The following is a 12,724-nucleotide window of genomic DNA, read 5'->3' as shown; positions in this document are numbered from 1 at the left end:
CTATCCCATTGTCGCCATGATACCTATCTGTGTCGTGCGACGTAAAGCAAATTAAAAATATACTCGGTATACAGCGGCAATCCCATCTGTCGGACATGACTGGCAACAAAAGACACAAAGCATATCACAACAAACAATGGTCAATGTAATGTTATTGCTGTTCAGTGTTATGAGCTTTCTGTATCGTAGGCCTTCACATTTAGTTTTCTTTCGACTCTGTGATATTAGGGCATCTTACGAAATTACTTATAGTGTAGACTGTAGTTCCTTATTCCTCGACTTCGCATAATGATTTTAATTAAATTCTGTTTACCCATTTTCTCATGACTTGGCGCTTATAAAAGTAGGAAAGATCACAATATGAAGATAAAGTTGGAATTCAAGAGGACAAACTGGGGCAAATATTCATTTATAGGAAAGGAGTTAGGGATTGGAATAATTTACCAAGGGAGATGTTCAATAAATTTCCAATTTCTTTGAAATCATTTCGGAAAAGGCTAGGAAAGCAACAGATAGGGAATCTGCCACCTGGGCGACTGCCCTAAATGCAGATCAGTATTGATTGATTGATTGATTGATTGATTGATTGATTGAACTATGGACCTAGCAACAAAAATCCACATTCATGAATATCTCTGTTATCATAGCCGGTACGGTAAAAATGTATAAGACATAAATGATCGGACATTTAATACTATATAACTTTATTAATGCAGTATTTGTCGATAGGACAACTAATAACACAAATATTTGAAAATTAAATTTTAGGCCTTCCCCTAAACTACCATTGCACTGAGCGTGAATAAAAATATTTATGGCCAGATTGTAGCGACTTATTTCCCGACTTTGCATACCGATTTTTACTAAGATAGGGCCACTAATAACATAATAATTCCAGAATTTAAGTTTAGGCCTTCCCCTAAACTACCATATTTTTCAGCATGAATAAGAGTATTTATGATCTAAATTGTAGCGACTTATTTTCTGACCTTGCATACTGATTTTCATGAAGATAGGACCATTAATAACATAAATATTTGAGAATAAAGTTTTAGGTCATCCCCTAAACTACCATTTCCATCAGCGTGAATAAAATTATTTATGGCTTAGATTCTAGCGACTTATTTCCCGACCATGCATACCGATTTTCATTAAATTCTCTTTAGCTGTTTTCTAGTGATGCGTGTACATACAGACAGACGGACAGACAGACAGACAGACAGACAGACAGAAATTACGGAAAAGTAAAAAGTGCATTTCCTTGTTACTGTGGACATGACCGATACACATTTAGTTTTCTTTCGAATCTGTGATATTAGGGCATCTTACGAAATTACTTATAGTGTAGACTGTAGTTCCTTATTCCCCGACTTTGCATAGCGATTTTAATTAAATTCTGTTTACCCATTTTCTCATGACTGATATGGACCTAGCAACAAAAATCCACATTCGTGAATATCTTTGTTATCATAGCCGGTACGGTAAAAATGTATAAGACATAAATAATCGGACATTTAATACTATATAACTTTATTAATGCAGTATTTGTCGATAGGACAACTAATAACACAAATATTTGAAAATTAAATTTTAGGCCTTCCCCTAAACTACCATTGCACTGAGCGTGAATAAAAATATTTATGGCCTAGATTGTAGCGCCTTTTTTCCCGACTTTGCATACCGATTTTCACTAAGATAGGGTCACTAATAACATAATAATTCCAGAATTTAAGTTTAGGCCTTCCCCTAAACTACCTTTTTTTTCAGCATGAATAAGAGTATTTATGATCAAAATTGTAGCGACTTATTTTCTGACCTTGCGTACTGATTTTCATTAAGATAAGACCATTAATAACATAAATATTTGAGAATAAAGTTTTAGGTCTTCCCCTAAACTACCATTTCCATCAGCGTGAATAAAATCATTTATGGCTTAGATTCTAGCGACTTATTTCCCGACCATGCATACCGATTTTCATTAAATTCTCTTTAGCCGTTTTCTAGTGATGCGTGTACAGACAGACAGACAGACAGACAGACAGACAGACAGACAGACAGACAGACAGACAGACAGACAGACAGACAGACAGACAGACAGACAGACAGACAGACAGACAGACAGACAGACAGACAGAAATTACAGAAAAGTAAAAAGTGCATTTCTTTGTTACTGTGGACATGATCGATACAGAAATGCCATTCTTTTTAAATTCTGAGCAATGTACAGACAAAACTCTTATTTTATATATATAGATAGTAATTGCACTTCAGTATGGAACAAAAATGAAATTTATAGCTTATAAATACAGTATTCACCACTTAATATTTGCAATTCCATATAAAATAAATTATATGGAAGTTGATGTTTGATCTTTTGAACAGTTATCATGCGGTTCATGCCCAAAGATTTGTTAATGTGTTGTTTTTTGGTTTGAGAATTTGTCAAAGATATTTTAATCCATGAGTCTTCTTTGCTGGTTTGTGATTTATGTTATTGATTCCCTATAAAACTACATTTATGTCCATTAGGCAGTTATGTTTAGATGTATTTTATTTTTCTCATTACAGTGTGCTGTTCGAGCAGCAGTTGAAGGGCGAATTCTCATCTTGGAAGGAATTGAGAAAGCAGAAAGGAATGTATTACCTGTATTAAATAACCTGTTGGAGAATCGGGAGATGCATCTGGAAGATGGACGGTTCCTCATTCCAGCTAAACGCTATGACAAATTACTTGAAGTATGTTTTTTCTGTTTCAGTTTTGTACGTTAGACTAATTAAAAATTAGCATGGATGTATAAACTAGCATATACTTGTGGCTTTGCCCAAGTTAATTAATTCAACCATTAGATGTTTTGAAACCATTTACAGTAGAAGTCCATTATAGCGAGAATTCATAATGGCAAAAAATGTACTCACTCTTGCGGATTGTTGTTATATCTGATCTTTTGTAAAAGTAACGGGGAAACTCTACACACATTAAAATTGATGTGAAACTGCAGTCAGTTTGTTTGAAACTTGCGTTATTGTACATTTCCATACTATGGCTTACTCGTTAGTTATTTTTCTAATTCTGAGACAATGTGAAAGTGTTTGTTCAATTTCATTCTGAAAAAATGGAGTAGTAATCACTCCAGTGGCTTCTGTGGTAAATGTTTCAGCTTTCTTTTTCAAACAGTCTCATCTACTCTGACTTAGCCATATGTGTATCATGATAAATATAAAGCAGCAGTAACGTAATGATAACCTTTGCACTGTAAATTTACATGGGAATAGCCTTTCCAAAATGTAACCAGTCACAAGAAAATACAGTGAAACCTCGTTCCTCATTAAGTTGCTTTCTTGCTTAGCACATTGTAAATTTGAAGTCTTGATTCACATCATATTAAACCTGTGTAAAAATACCTCACTTATCGCGTCACAAATTTTCACTATTGCCGCTTAGTACGATCACAATTTTCCTACCTCTGAAAATGTTCTTTGTCATCCCTTGTGAAAGGAACATGATTTCTAACGCTGATTAAAGCCCTCGCCACAGGAGGCAGGTCAGGGAAAAGTGCGTGAAAACAGGAAATGGTCTTGAATTTGGGAACTTTACAAGGTAAATTACACCTTCAAGAAGCATGCCGTTAGCCTCAGGAAAGTTCAGTTTTTCTCTCCAGTTTTCATTGATATTGGTGAATAACCCAGTAAGCCTGTGTGTGCTTATATTTTGCATTTCATTCAGAAGTTAGAAATTTATTCTGTGTTGAGTGATATAGCGAAGGATTTAAATCTAAGAATTTCATTTTTTGTCCGTATTGAACTGAGAATGTAAGATAGGTAGCTTAAAGGGTTCACCTTTTCAATACAAATACATGTTATAATGTTTATTTACAACATATTTTTATTTGGAACTAGTTTCAACGCTATTTAGCGTCATCTTCAGCGAAAATGTGAGAAATAGGCATAGGCGTATACATGCAGACCTGTACATTACACAAAATGTTACATCATTATGATTAAATAAGAGTAAAAGAGACATGAAATAGTGAATTACAAGGTCAGAAATTGTCAGTCATCAAAATGGGTGAATCAAAAACTGTACAAACGTGAGTTAGGAATCAAAAACACAATCCCCAAAAAAACATACAACACAACAAAACCACGCGGAAGTAAATACGAACATTGATGCCAGATACTTTATACCCTTTCTCCCCTGACTGTTTCAATGTAAATATATTTGTATAAACTTTTATAATTTCCTATGATTTTCTAATGAGTGCGTCAATTATTCTTCGAATCACCACTGCTGGACTCTGCTTATACCCAGTGATTTTACGCATTGGTGCCGACTACTATGTCTATAAACTTATATTGTATAACTATCACCAGTGAACAAGTTTTTCTTGATTGCTTAATTTTTCCCATTGTAATGTATTTTAATGTTTCCAATTTAATTACTAATCAGGTACCTGATTTTTGCCTTGAGGAGGTAATTTGACTGATGATGCCCTCAATGAAGGGCGAAACATGTCTCAAATGGAATTAATAATAAATTCCTAAATGTTTAAAAATTTATATGTATTGAATAGGTGACACAATAAACCCTTTAAAAACCTTCAGGCCCGAAGACCATGTATTAGGCCCTAAAACCAACCGTTATGGAGATATTGGAACACACTCCCTGCTCTAGGAATCGGATAAAAGAAATGAACTGCCGTAACCATGGCAATGTCAGCTCCAGGATTCTAGAGCAGCATGATTTTGCATGTACGTTTGGGCATAGCTGCCAACCAAAATTGGTACACATAAGATTTACTATCTGAAATCTGCCCATCTGGGCAGGGATGGGAAGGGGGTGAAGTAAAACATTTTTACTATTGTATTTATAAAAATGGATGTGTGTGTGTGTGTGTGTGTGTGTGTGTGTGTGTGTGCATGTGTGTGTAAATGACACATCTCCTCCTAAACCACTGGAGCAATTTCCACTAAACTTGGTACACGTATTACTTACTATCGGGAGATGAGCACTGGGGGGTAAGCCATCCCTAGCACCCTTAAGGGAGGGGAGTCAGGGGAGTTAGTTATAAAAATAACCGAGAATAGTGTCGAATTCATAGTTTTCAGGGTCGCTGATTTGAAAAGTACCACTCCAGAATTTTTTAAAGTCCAACTTCAGCCCTCTTTTATGTGGGGAGCAAAGGAGGGGGGGGGGTGAGATATAGAAATAATTAAAAACAGTTTTGAATCCATAGATTTCAGGGTCTCTGAGATGAATAGTAATACTCCAGATTTTTTACAAGTCCAAATGGGGGGCGAAGGGGGTGAGATATAAAAATAATCGAAAAACTATATATAAAAATCTTATTTTCATCTTCTTACTACATATAAAAATGGACGTATGTGTGTGCGTGGGTTGTAAATGACACATCTCCTCCTAACCCACTGGAGCAATTTCACCAAACTTGGTACACTTACCAATTAGTATCAGGAGACAAACCGCGTGGGGGTAAGACAACCCTAACACCCTTATGGGCAGGGGGTGAGGGGGGTGGTATAAAAATAATCTAGAATAGTATCGAATCCATAGTTTTTGTGGTCGCTGAAATGAATAGTGACACTCCGAATTTTTTAAAGTTCATGTTCAGCCCCCTTTGGGGTGAGGGTGACGGGGGAGTGAGAGATAAAAATAATCAAAAACAGTGTCGAATCTACAATTTTCGGGGTCACTGAGATGAATGGTGACAATCCAGATTTTTTATCTCTTAGGGGTAGGGGGCGAGAGGGGGACAGTCTCATTAACAGTTGAAATCCTGTACATCGTATCTATAGTGTGACGGCTAAATACATACAGTTATCACTTATTAATTTTTGACAGGATCAAATACTTCCCAATCGATTTGAGCTTCCATAAGGACGAAGTTTCCTCGAAAATTAAATAATCTAAAACTTGAAATCAAACACATCTTATTCATTCTAAAACTACATAATAGATCATAACATATCAATCTGCAAGTCAAAAAGGAATTCTGTAAAAATTCACTTCACACATAACTAACTGGTAATGCAAATCTTGAAAGGTAAATATTCAGAAACGTTCCGGGCAACGCTGGGTACTACAGCTAGTATTATATAAAAATAAATTAATTTTTCCAGTTTCCAGATAAGACTGTATTAAGCGTCCTGTATAGAGCTAAGGTGTATAATGTGCTTGCCTTTCCAACTGTTGAACAACCCACATACAGTTGACCATGGGGAAAGCACCATTTCTTAAGATGGAGTCCTGCAACTGTAAACGTTTATCCTTGTGCCTTGTTGATGTACGTAGTGGAACTCAAACGGGAAACTGCAGACGTCTCGATTGAACCATACATACATACATACATACATACATACATACATACATACATACATACATACATACATACATACATACATACATACATACATACATTATCATTAAAGACTGTTATGCCTTTCAGCGTTCAGTCTGCAAGCCTCTGTGAATTTACTAAATGTTGCCACAGTCCTCTGTTTGCAACTAGTGCTTTGGCCTCAGTTAGGTCTATACCTGTTATCTTTAAATCGTTAGAAACTGAGTCTAACCATCATCGTCTTGGTCTTCTTCTACTTCTCTTACCCTCCATAACAGAGTCCATTATTATCCTTGGTAACCTATCCTCCTCCATTCGCCTCACATGACTCCACCACCGAAGCCGGTTTATGCGTACAGCTTCATCCATTGAGTTCATTCCTAAGTTAGCCTTTATTTCCTCATTCCGAGTACCATCCTGCCATTGTTCCCACCTGTTTGTACCAGCAGTCATTCTCGTTACTTTCATGTCTGTTACTTCTAACTTATGAATAAGATATCCTGAGTCCACCCAGCTTTCGCTTCCGTAAAGCAAAGTTGGTCTGAAAACAGACCGATGAAAAGATAGTTTCGTCTGGGAGCTGACTTCCTTCTTACAGAATACTGTTGATCGCAACAGCGAGGTCACTGCATTAGCTTTACTACACCTTGATTCAATCTCACTTACTAAATTACCATCCTGGGAGAACACACACCTAAATACTTGAAGTTATCTATCTGTTCTAGCTTTGTATCACCAATCTGACATTCAGTTCTGTTGAATTTCTTACCTACTGACATCAATTTAGTCTTCAAAGCTAATTTTCATACCCTACTCAGTATATCCGAAAAGGTAATTTAAATCTCAGGAATGAATACTACGCATGTCCAGTCATGATGATTGCTTCAATAATATTTAGTATCAATTTCTTGACTGAGAGTTGTGTTCCGTTGCAGGGGGAAGGAGGATTCATATTCATAAGAAGTATAATCCGTGCCACGATCATCCATTCCAAGATGTTGGAGGTTACTCCAGGTGACTCCAAGTTGTTCAAAAGCTCTTTCATGTAGTTGACAGCCTCATCTGCATTACATGTTGTGTCGATAGACTTGTAAATTTGTACAACACCAGGTAATTCTTGTAAAAGTTTCTTGTTGTGATGTTGACAGCTTCATTTCTTGGAGCCAAAATTGCTCTTTGACACAGCCATGCGGCAGCTTATGAACTTCATGGTATGCATTTGTATTGACTTTTACTCAACGTTGATTGAGAGAGTTTCAGTACTTTTATTTTGCTGTACGTGTTCATAGAACTAACACCACATATACATATGCTGGAATTGAACCCAGGGCCCTGAGGCCACGGTGCTGGCCAATCAGACACGTAGTAGATAAGAAGGAGGCTATACAAAGAATACTCAAATATATGGGAGATAAAGTGCCAATAGACTGCAATCACTATGAGAACTACCAGTACTAAAAATATAACGTAGAAATAAATTTGAAGAAAAGAGCTTGTTTCTTCATTGTGAAACTTGCATCATCTTTCAAATTTACTGCTATTTAAATTCAGTTCACATGGTACAAACCCATAAAAGGCTGAAATAATTTCCTACTCGTAAAGCGAGCTGTCTCCCCTGTGAACCATGTGACCTTGCCGCAGTGGGGAGCTTGCGTGTCCCAATGAAGCAGATAGCCAAGCAGCAGGTACAACCATATCGAATGGGTATCTGTCGAGAGACCAGACCAACTTCATCAAAAGGGGGGTAGCAGCCTGTTGGAAGTTGCAAGGGTGGCAGTCTGGATGATTGACCGATATGGCCTTATAATAATGGCTTAGCTGTGTATATACTGCTACACGGCTGAAAGCAGTGGGAAACTACAGCTGTAGTTAACTCCCAAGGACATGCAGCTCTCTGTATGAATAATGTACGATGATGGCTTCCTCCCGGGTAAAATATTCCGGAGGTAAAATAGTCCCCCATTCGGATCTCTGGGTGGGGACTACATGAGATGGGGCGGTCATCAGGAAGATGGATACTGACATTCTGCAAGGCGGACGTGGAAAGTTAGAAATTTCAGTCGTGGTAGGTTAAACAATCTGAAAAGGGAGGTGGATAGACTGAAGTTAGATGTAGTTTTTATAAGTGAAGTAGATTGGCAGGAGAGCAGGATTTTTGGGCAGGTGACTACAGAATGATCAACTCAAAATCAAACAGGGGAAATGCAGGAGTTGGTTTAATAATAAGTAAGAAAATAGGGCAGCGGGTAAGCTACTACGACCAGCATAGTGAAAGGATTATTGTTGTCAAGATAGATATCAAGCCAGTACCCATCACAATAGTGCAGGTCTGTATTCTTATTAGTTCAGCAGATGAAGAAATCAAAAGAACATATGAAGTGATAGAAGATTTAATACAATATGTAAAAAGTGACGAGAATCTAATTGTGATGGGAGACTGGAGTGCAGTGATAGGCCAAGGAAGAGAAGATAATACAGTAGGAGAATTCGGATTGGGAGAAAGGAATGAAAGAAAAAGTCAGATGGTTGAATTTTGCACCAATCAAACAATGGTTGTATACATGAGTGAGACCTGGAGACACTGGACTTCATTATGATTAGGCATAGAATCAGAAACAATGTGTCGGATTGCAAGACTTTCCCAGGATCAGATGTGGACCCTGACCAAACTTGTTGGTACTGAAATGCTATCTGAAGCTGAAGAAATTGAAGAAAGGGAGGAATGCAGGGAGATGGGATCAAGACAAGTTGAAAGAAGAGTGTGAGGAACTGTTTCAAGGAACATGTTGCACAAAAACTAAATGAAGGGGCTGAAGGAAAACGCAGTAGAAGAAGAATGGACAGTCATGAAGAATGAGGTCTCTGGGGCTGAAGAAATGTTAGGAAGAAAGGAAAGATCAACCAAGAATCGATGGATAACTCAGGAGGTACTAGACCTGATTGATGAACGACGAAAATACAAGAATGCAGTAAATTAGGATGGCAGAAAATAATACAGGTGATTAAAGAAGGAAGTGGATAGAAAGTGCCGGACAGCTAAGGAAGAATGGCTGAAGGAAAAGTGTGAAGATGCTGAAGGTTGTATGGTCCTGGGAAAAGTAGATGCTGCATGCCGGAAAATGAAGGAAACCTTTGGAGAAAGGAAAACTAGGTGTATGAATATTAAGAGCTCAGGTAAAAAACCACTTCTAGGGAAAGAAGACAAGGTAGAAAGATGGCAGGAACATATCGAACAGTTGTATCAAGGTAAAGACATAGTTCTGGAACAGAAAGAGGCTGTTAATGCTGATGAAATAGGAGACCCGATTTTGAGGTCAGAATTTGATAAAGCTTTGACTGACCTAAATAGGAACAAGGCACCTGGAATTGATGACATTCTCCCTGAATTACTTAATTCCTTAGGAGAAACTAAATCGAGCTCGATAGCTGTAGTCGCTTAAGTACGGCCAGTATCCAGTATCAGCAGCCCTGAAGATGGTTTTTCTTGGTTTCTTGGTTTCCCATTTTCACACCATTTGGGGATCATTGTAAGTATCTAGGTGTTAATATAAGGAAAGATCTTCACTGGGGTAATCACATAAATGGGATTGTAAATAAAGGGTACCAATCTCTACACATGGTTATGAGGGTGTTTAGGGGTTGTAGTAAGGATGTAAAGGAGAGGGCATATAAGTCTCTGGTAAGACCCCAACTAGAGTATGGTTCCAGTGTATGGGACCCTCACCAGGATTACCTGATTCAAGAACTGGAAAAAATCCAAAGAAAAGCAGCTCGATTTGTTCTGGGTGATTTCCGACAAAAGAGTAGCGTTACAAAAATGTTGCAATGTTTGGGTTGGGAAGAATTGAGAGAAAGAAGAAGAGCTGCTCGACTAAGTGGTATGTTCCGAGCTGTCAGAGGAGAGATGGCGTGGAATGACATTAGTAGACGAATAGGTTTGAATGGCGTTTATAAAAGTAGGAAAGATCACGATATGAAGATAAAGTTGGAATTCAAGAGGACAAACTGGGGCAAATATTAATTTATAGGAAGGGGAGTTAGGGATTGGAATAACTTACCAAGGGAGATGTTCAGTAAATTTCCAATTTCTTTGAAATCATTTCGGAAAAGGCTAGGAAAGCAACAGATAGGGAATCTGCCACCTGGGCGACTGCCCTAAATGCAGATCAGTATTGATAGATTTGATTGATTGATTGATTGATTGATTGATTGATTGATTGATTGATTGATTGATTGATTGATTGATTGATTGATTGATTGATATGTAAAGCTGACTCAACCAGGCAAATGCCGGGGCTGTACCTTAATTAAGGCCACGGCTGCTTCTTTCCAATTCCTAGGCCTTTCCTATTCCATTGTCGCCATAAGACCTATCTGTGTCGGTGCAACGTAAGGCAAAGAAAAAAGGAGAAACTAACATGGCGAGGTTATTCCATTTAGTGTGTAAGATGTATGAGACGGGAGAAGTGTCATCCAATTTTCGGCAGAATGTTGTTTTACCTATTCCGAAGAAAGCTTGTGCTGACAAGTGTGAAAACTACCACACCATTATTTATTTATTCACGAAGCACAAGATACAGCTACACCGGGCAAATTTCTGTTGCACTGTCAACAGACTATTTCACAAATGTAAACTTTCATAATAAAATATAACAAACATAACACAATATAACAAGATCAGGTACACAGCCTACTAATAACAACTGTCCAAATCAAAAACCATGAGAATGTCCATGTTGATAGCCAAGTCATCGTGGGTCAAGATGGCGGTTTAATCCCTTCACATCAGCTTATCTTTAAGAGACTTTTTACACACCTCTTGAATACACTTTTATGTGATGCTATATCAAGCTCTTGTCTCCTATTAATATTGTTAAAGCGTGTTGGGAGGCAGATTAGGAAAGATCGTTGAAGTATTGAGTGCTGAGTGTGGGAATGTGGTGAAGGTCTTTGGTTCTGGTGGAGCGGGAAGGAACACGGAGAGAGAAGAGTGAGACAAGATGTTCCGAGCGGTAATGCACATTTAAGATCCTGTGGAGGAAACTCAGGTCAGCTACCTGTCGCCTGATGTGCAGCGGTGACATTAATTGCCATTAATACCTGCTGCGTAAACAGATTTCTGAGCTTGGGGTTCCTGTTCCTTACAATTGCAGCAAAGAAGGACACTGCTCTGTCTAACTGCTTAGTATTGGAGAGGGAGGCTCTTATCCAAATAGGAGAGCAGTAGTTTAAGAGAGGTTGAATGATCGTGAGGAAGAAGTGACGAAGAGCAATGGGGTCAGAAATTTCTGTGAAGCGATAGAGAATGCCTAGTAATTTCATAGCCTTGGTTGTATATGTTTCTATGTGGTTCTTAAATTGTAATTTTGTATCGAATATTACACCTATGTCACGCTGTTGTGTAACTACGGTGATGGGCTTATTGAGTAGGTAATATGACTCAAATATTATTACAATATTATAAGTCCACTTGTTCAATAGAATACAATACAATACAATATGATCCACTATTTCATATGGTCAAAATTTTTATACATAATACATAAAAGTCAATGGTACATGTTTCACCCTCCTTATAGGCATCATCAGCCTATATGAGAATAGTTACTTGTAACTAGGTAATATGATGTCGGTAGAGGAGATTTACGTAGTGTTATGGTCATGTGGCTGCATTTTTGTGGATTGGGGATAAGTTTCCAAGTACGGCACCAGTTCGAGAGGGCATTAAGTGAGGACTGTAGCAGAGCTGCATCTGCTGGATTCCTGATCTCCCTAAATATCTTGCAGTCGTCAGCAAAGAGTAGGGTATTCGCTATTTTGTTGAGTTTGGACGACAGATCGTCCATAAACAAAGAAAACAGCAAGGGGCCAAGAGTACTGCCTTATGGGGCACCGGAGGTGACTGGAAACTATGAGGATGAAGTGCCTGATATTACCACTCTGCCAACGGTTATGTAGGAAGCCAGCAAGAAGGGTCAGAAGACTGCCATTAAATCGTGTGGAGAGTTTATGGAGCAACACAGTATGGTCTACAGAATCGAAAGCTTTTGAAATGTCTACGTAGCAGATATCCAGCTATGATTTAGCTGCAATGGCATGTGATGCAGAGCTATGAAGAGTGGCCAGGTTTGTTAGACAAGAGCCACCTGGTAGTAAACCATGCTGCTTGGTTGAGATATACGGCAAAGTGAATGAGAGGAGACGCTGGTGTATAATTTTTTCAAAGATAAAGGATAGTGTGGGGAGAATAGAAATTGTTCGGTAAGATGAAACATTAAATTTGTTGCCTGATTTGAGAAATGGAACAATATTTGCCTGTTTCCAGGTAATAGGAAAATAGCCCACAGCAAAACATCTGTTAAATAATTTAG

General features: G+C 38.1%; 1 protein-coding gene across 3 annotated transcripts in view; it reads left to right on the top strand.

Annotated features, from left to right (window-relative positions):
* The window catches only part of c12.2 (von Willebrand factor A domain-containing protein c12.2), a 753,464-nt gene that overhangs the window by 96,746 nt on the left and 643,994 nt on the right, over positions 1-12,724 (top strand). For all 3 annotated transcript variants that reach the window (XM_067137710.2, XM_067137711.2, XM_067137712.2), the window contains exon 5: positions 2,569-2,736. In XM_067137710.2, coding sequence (XP_066993811.2) covers positions 2,569-2,736 — 168 coding nt within the window. The remainder of the gene's footprint in view (positions 1-2,568; positions 2,737-12,724) is intronic.

The sequence above is a fragment of the Anabrus simplex genome, chromosome 1 (assembly GCF_040414725.1).
Source record: "Anabrus simplex isolate iqAnaSimp1 chromosome 1, ASM4041472v1, whole genome shotgun sequence".
NCBI classification, from domain to species: Eukaryota; Metazoa; Arthropoda; class Insecta; order Orthoptera; family Tettigoniidae; genus Anabrus; species Anabrus simplex.
Note: the sequence above shows the minus strand (reverse complement) of the source record. Positions and strands in the feature narration are given on the sequence as shown.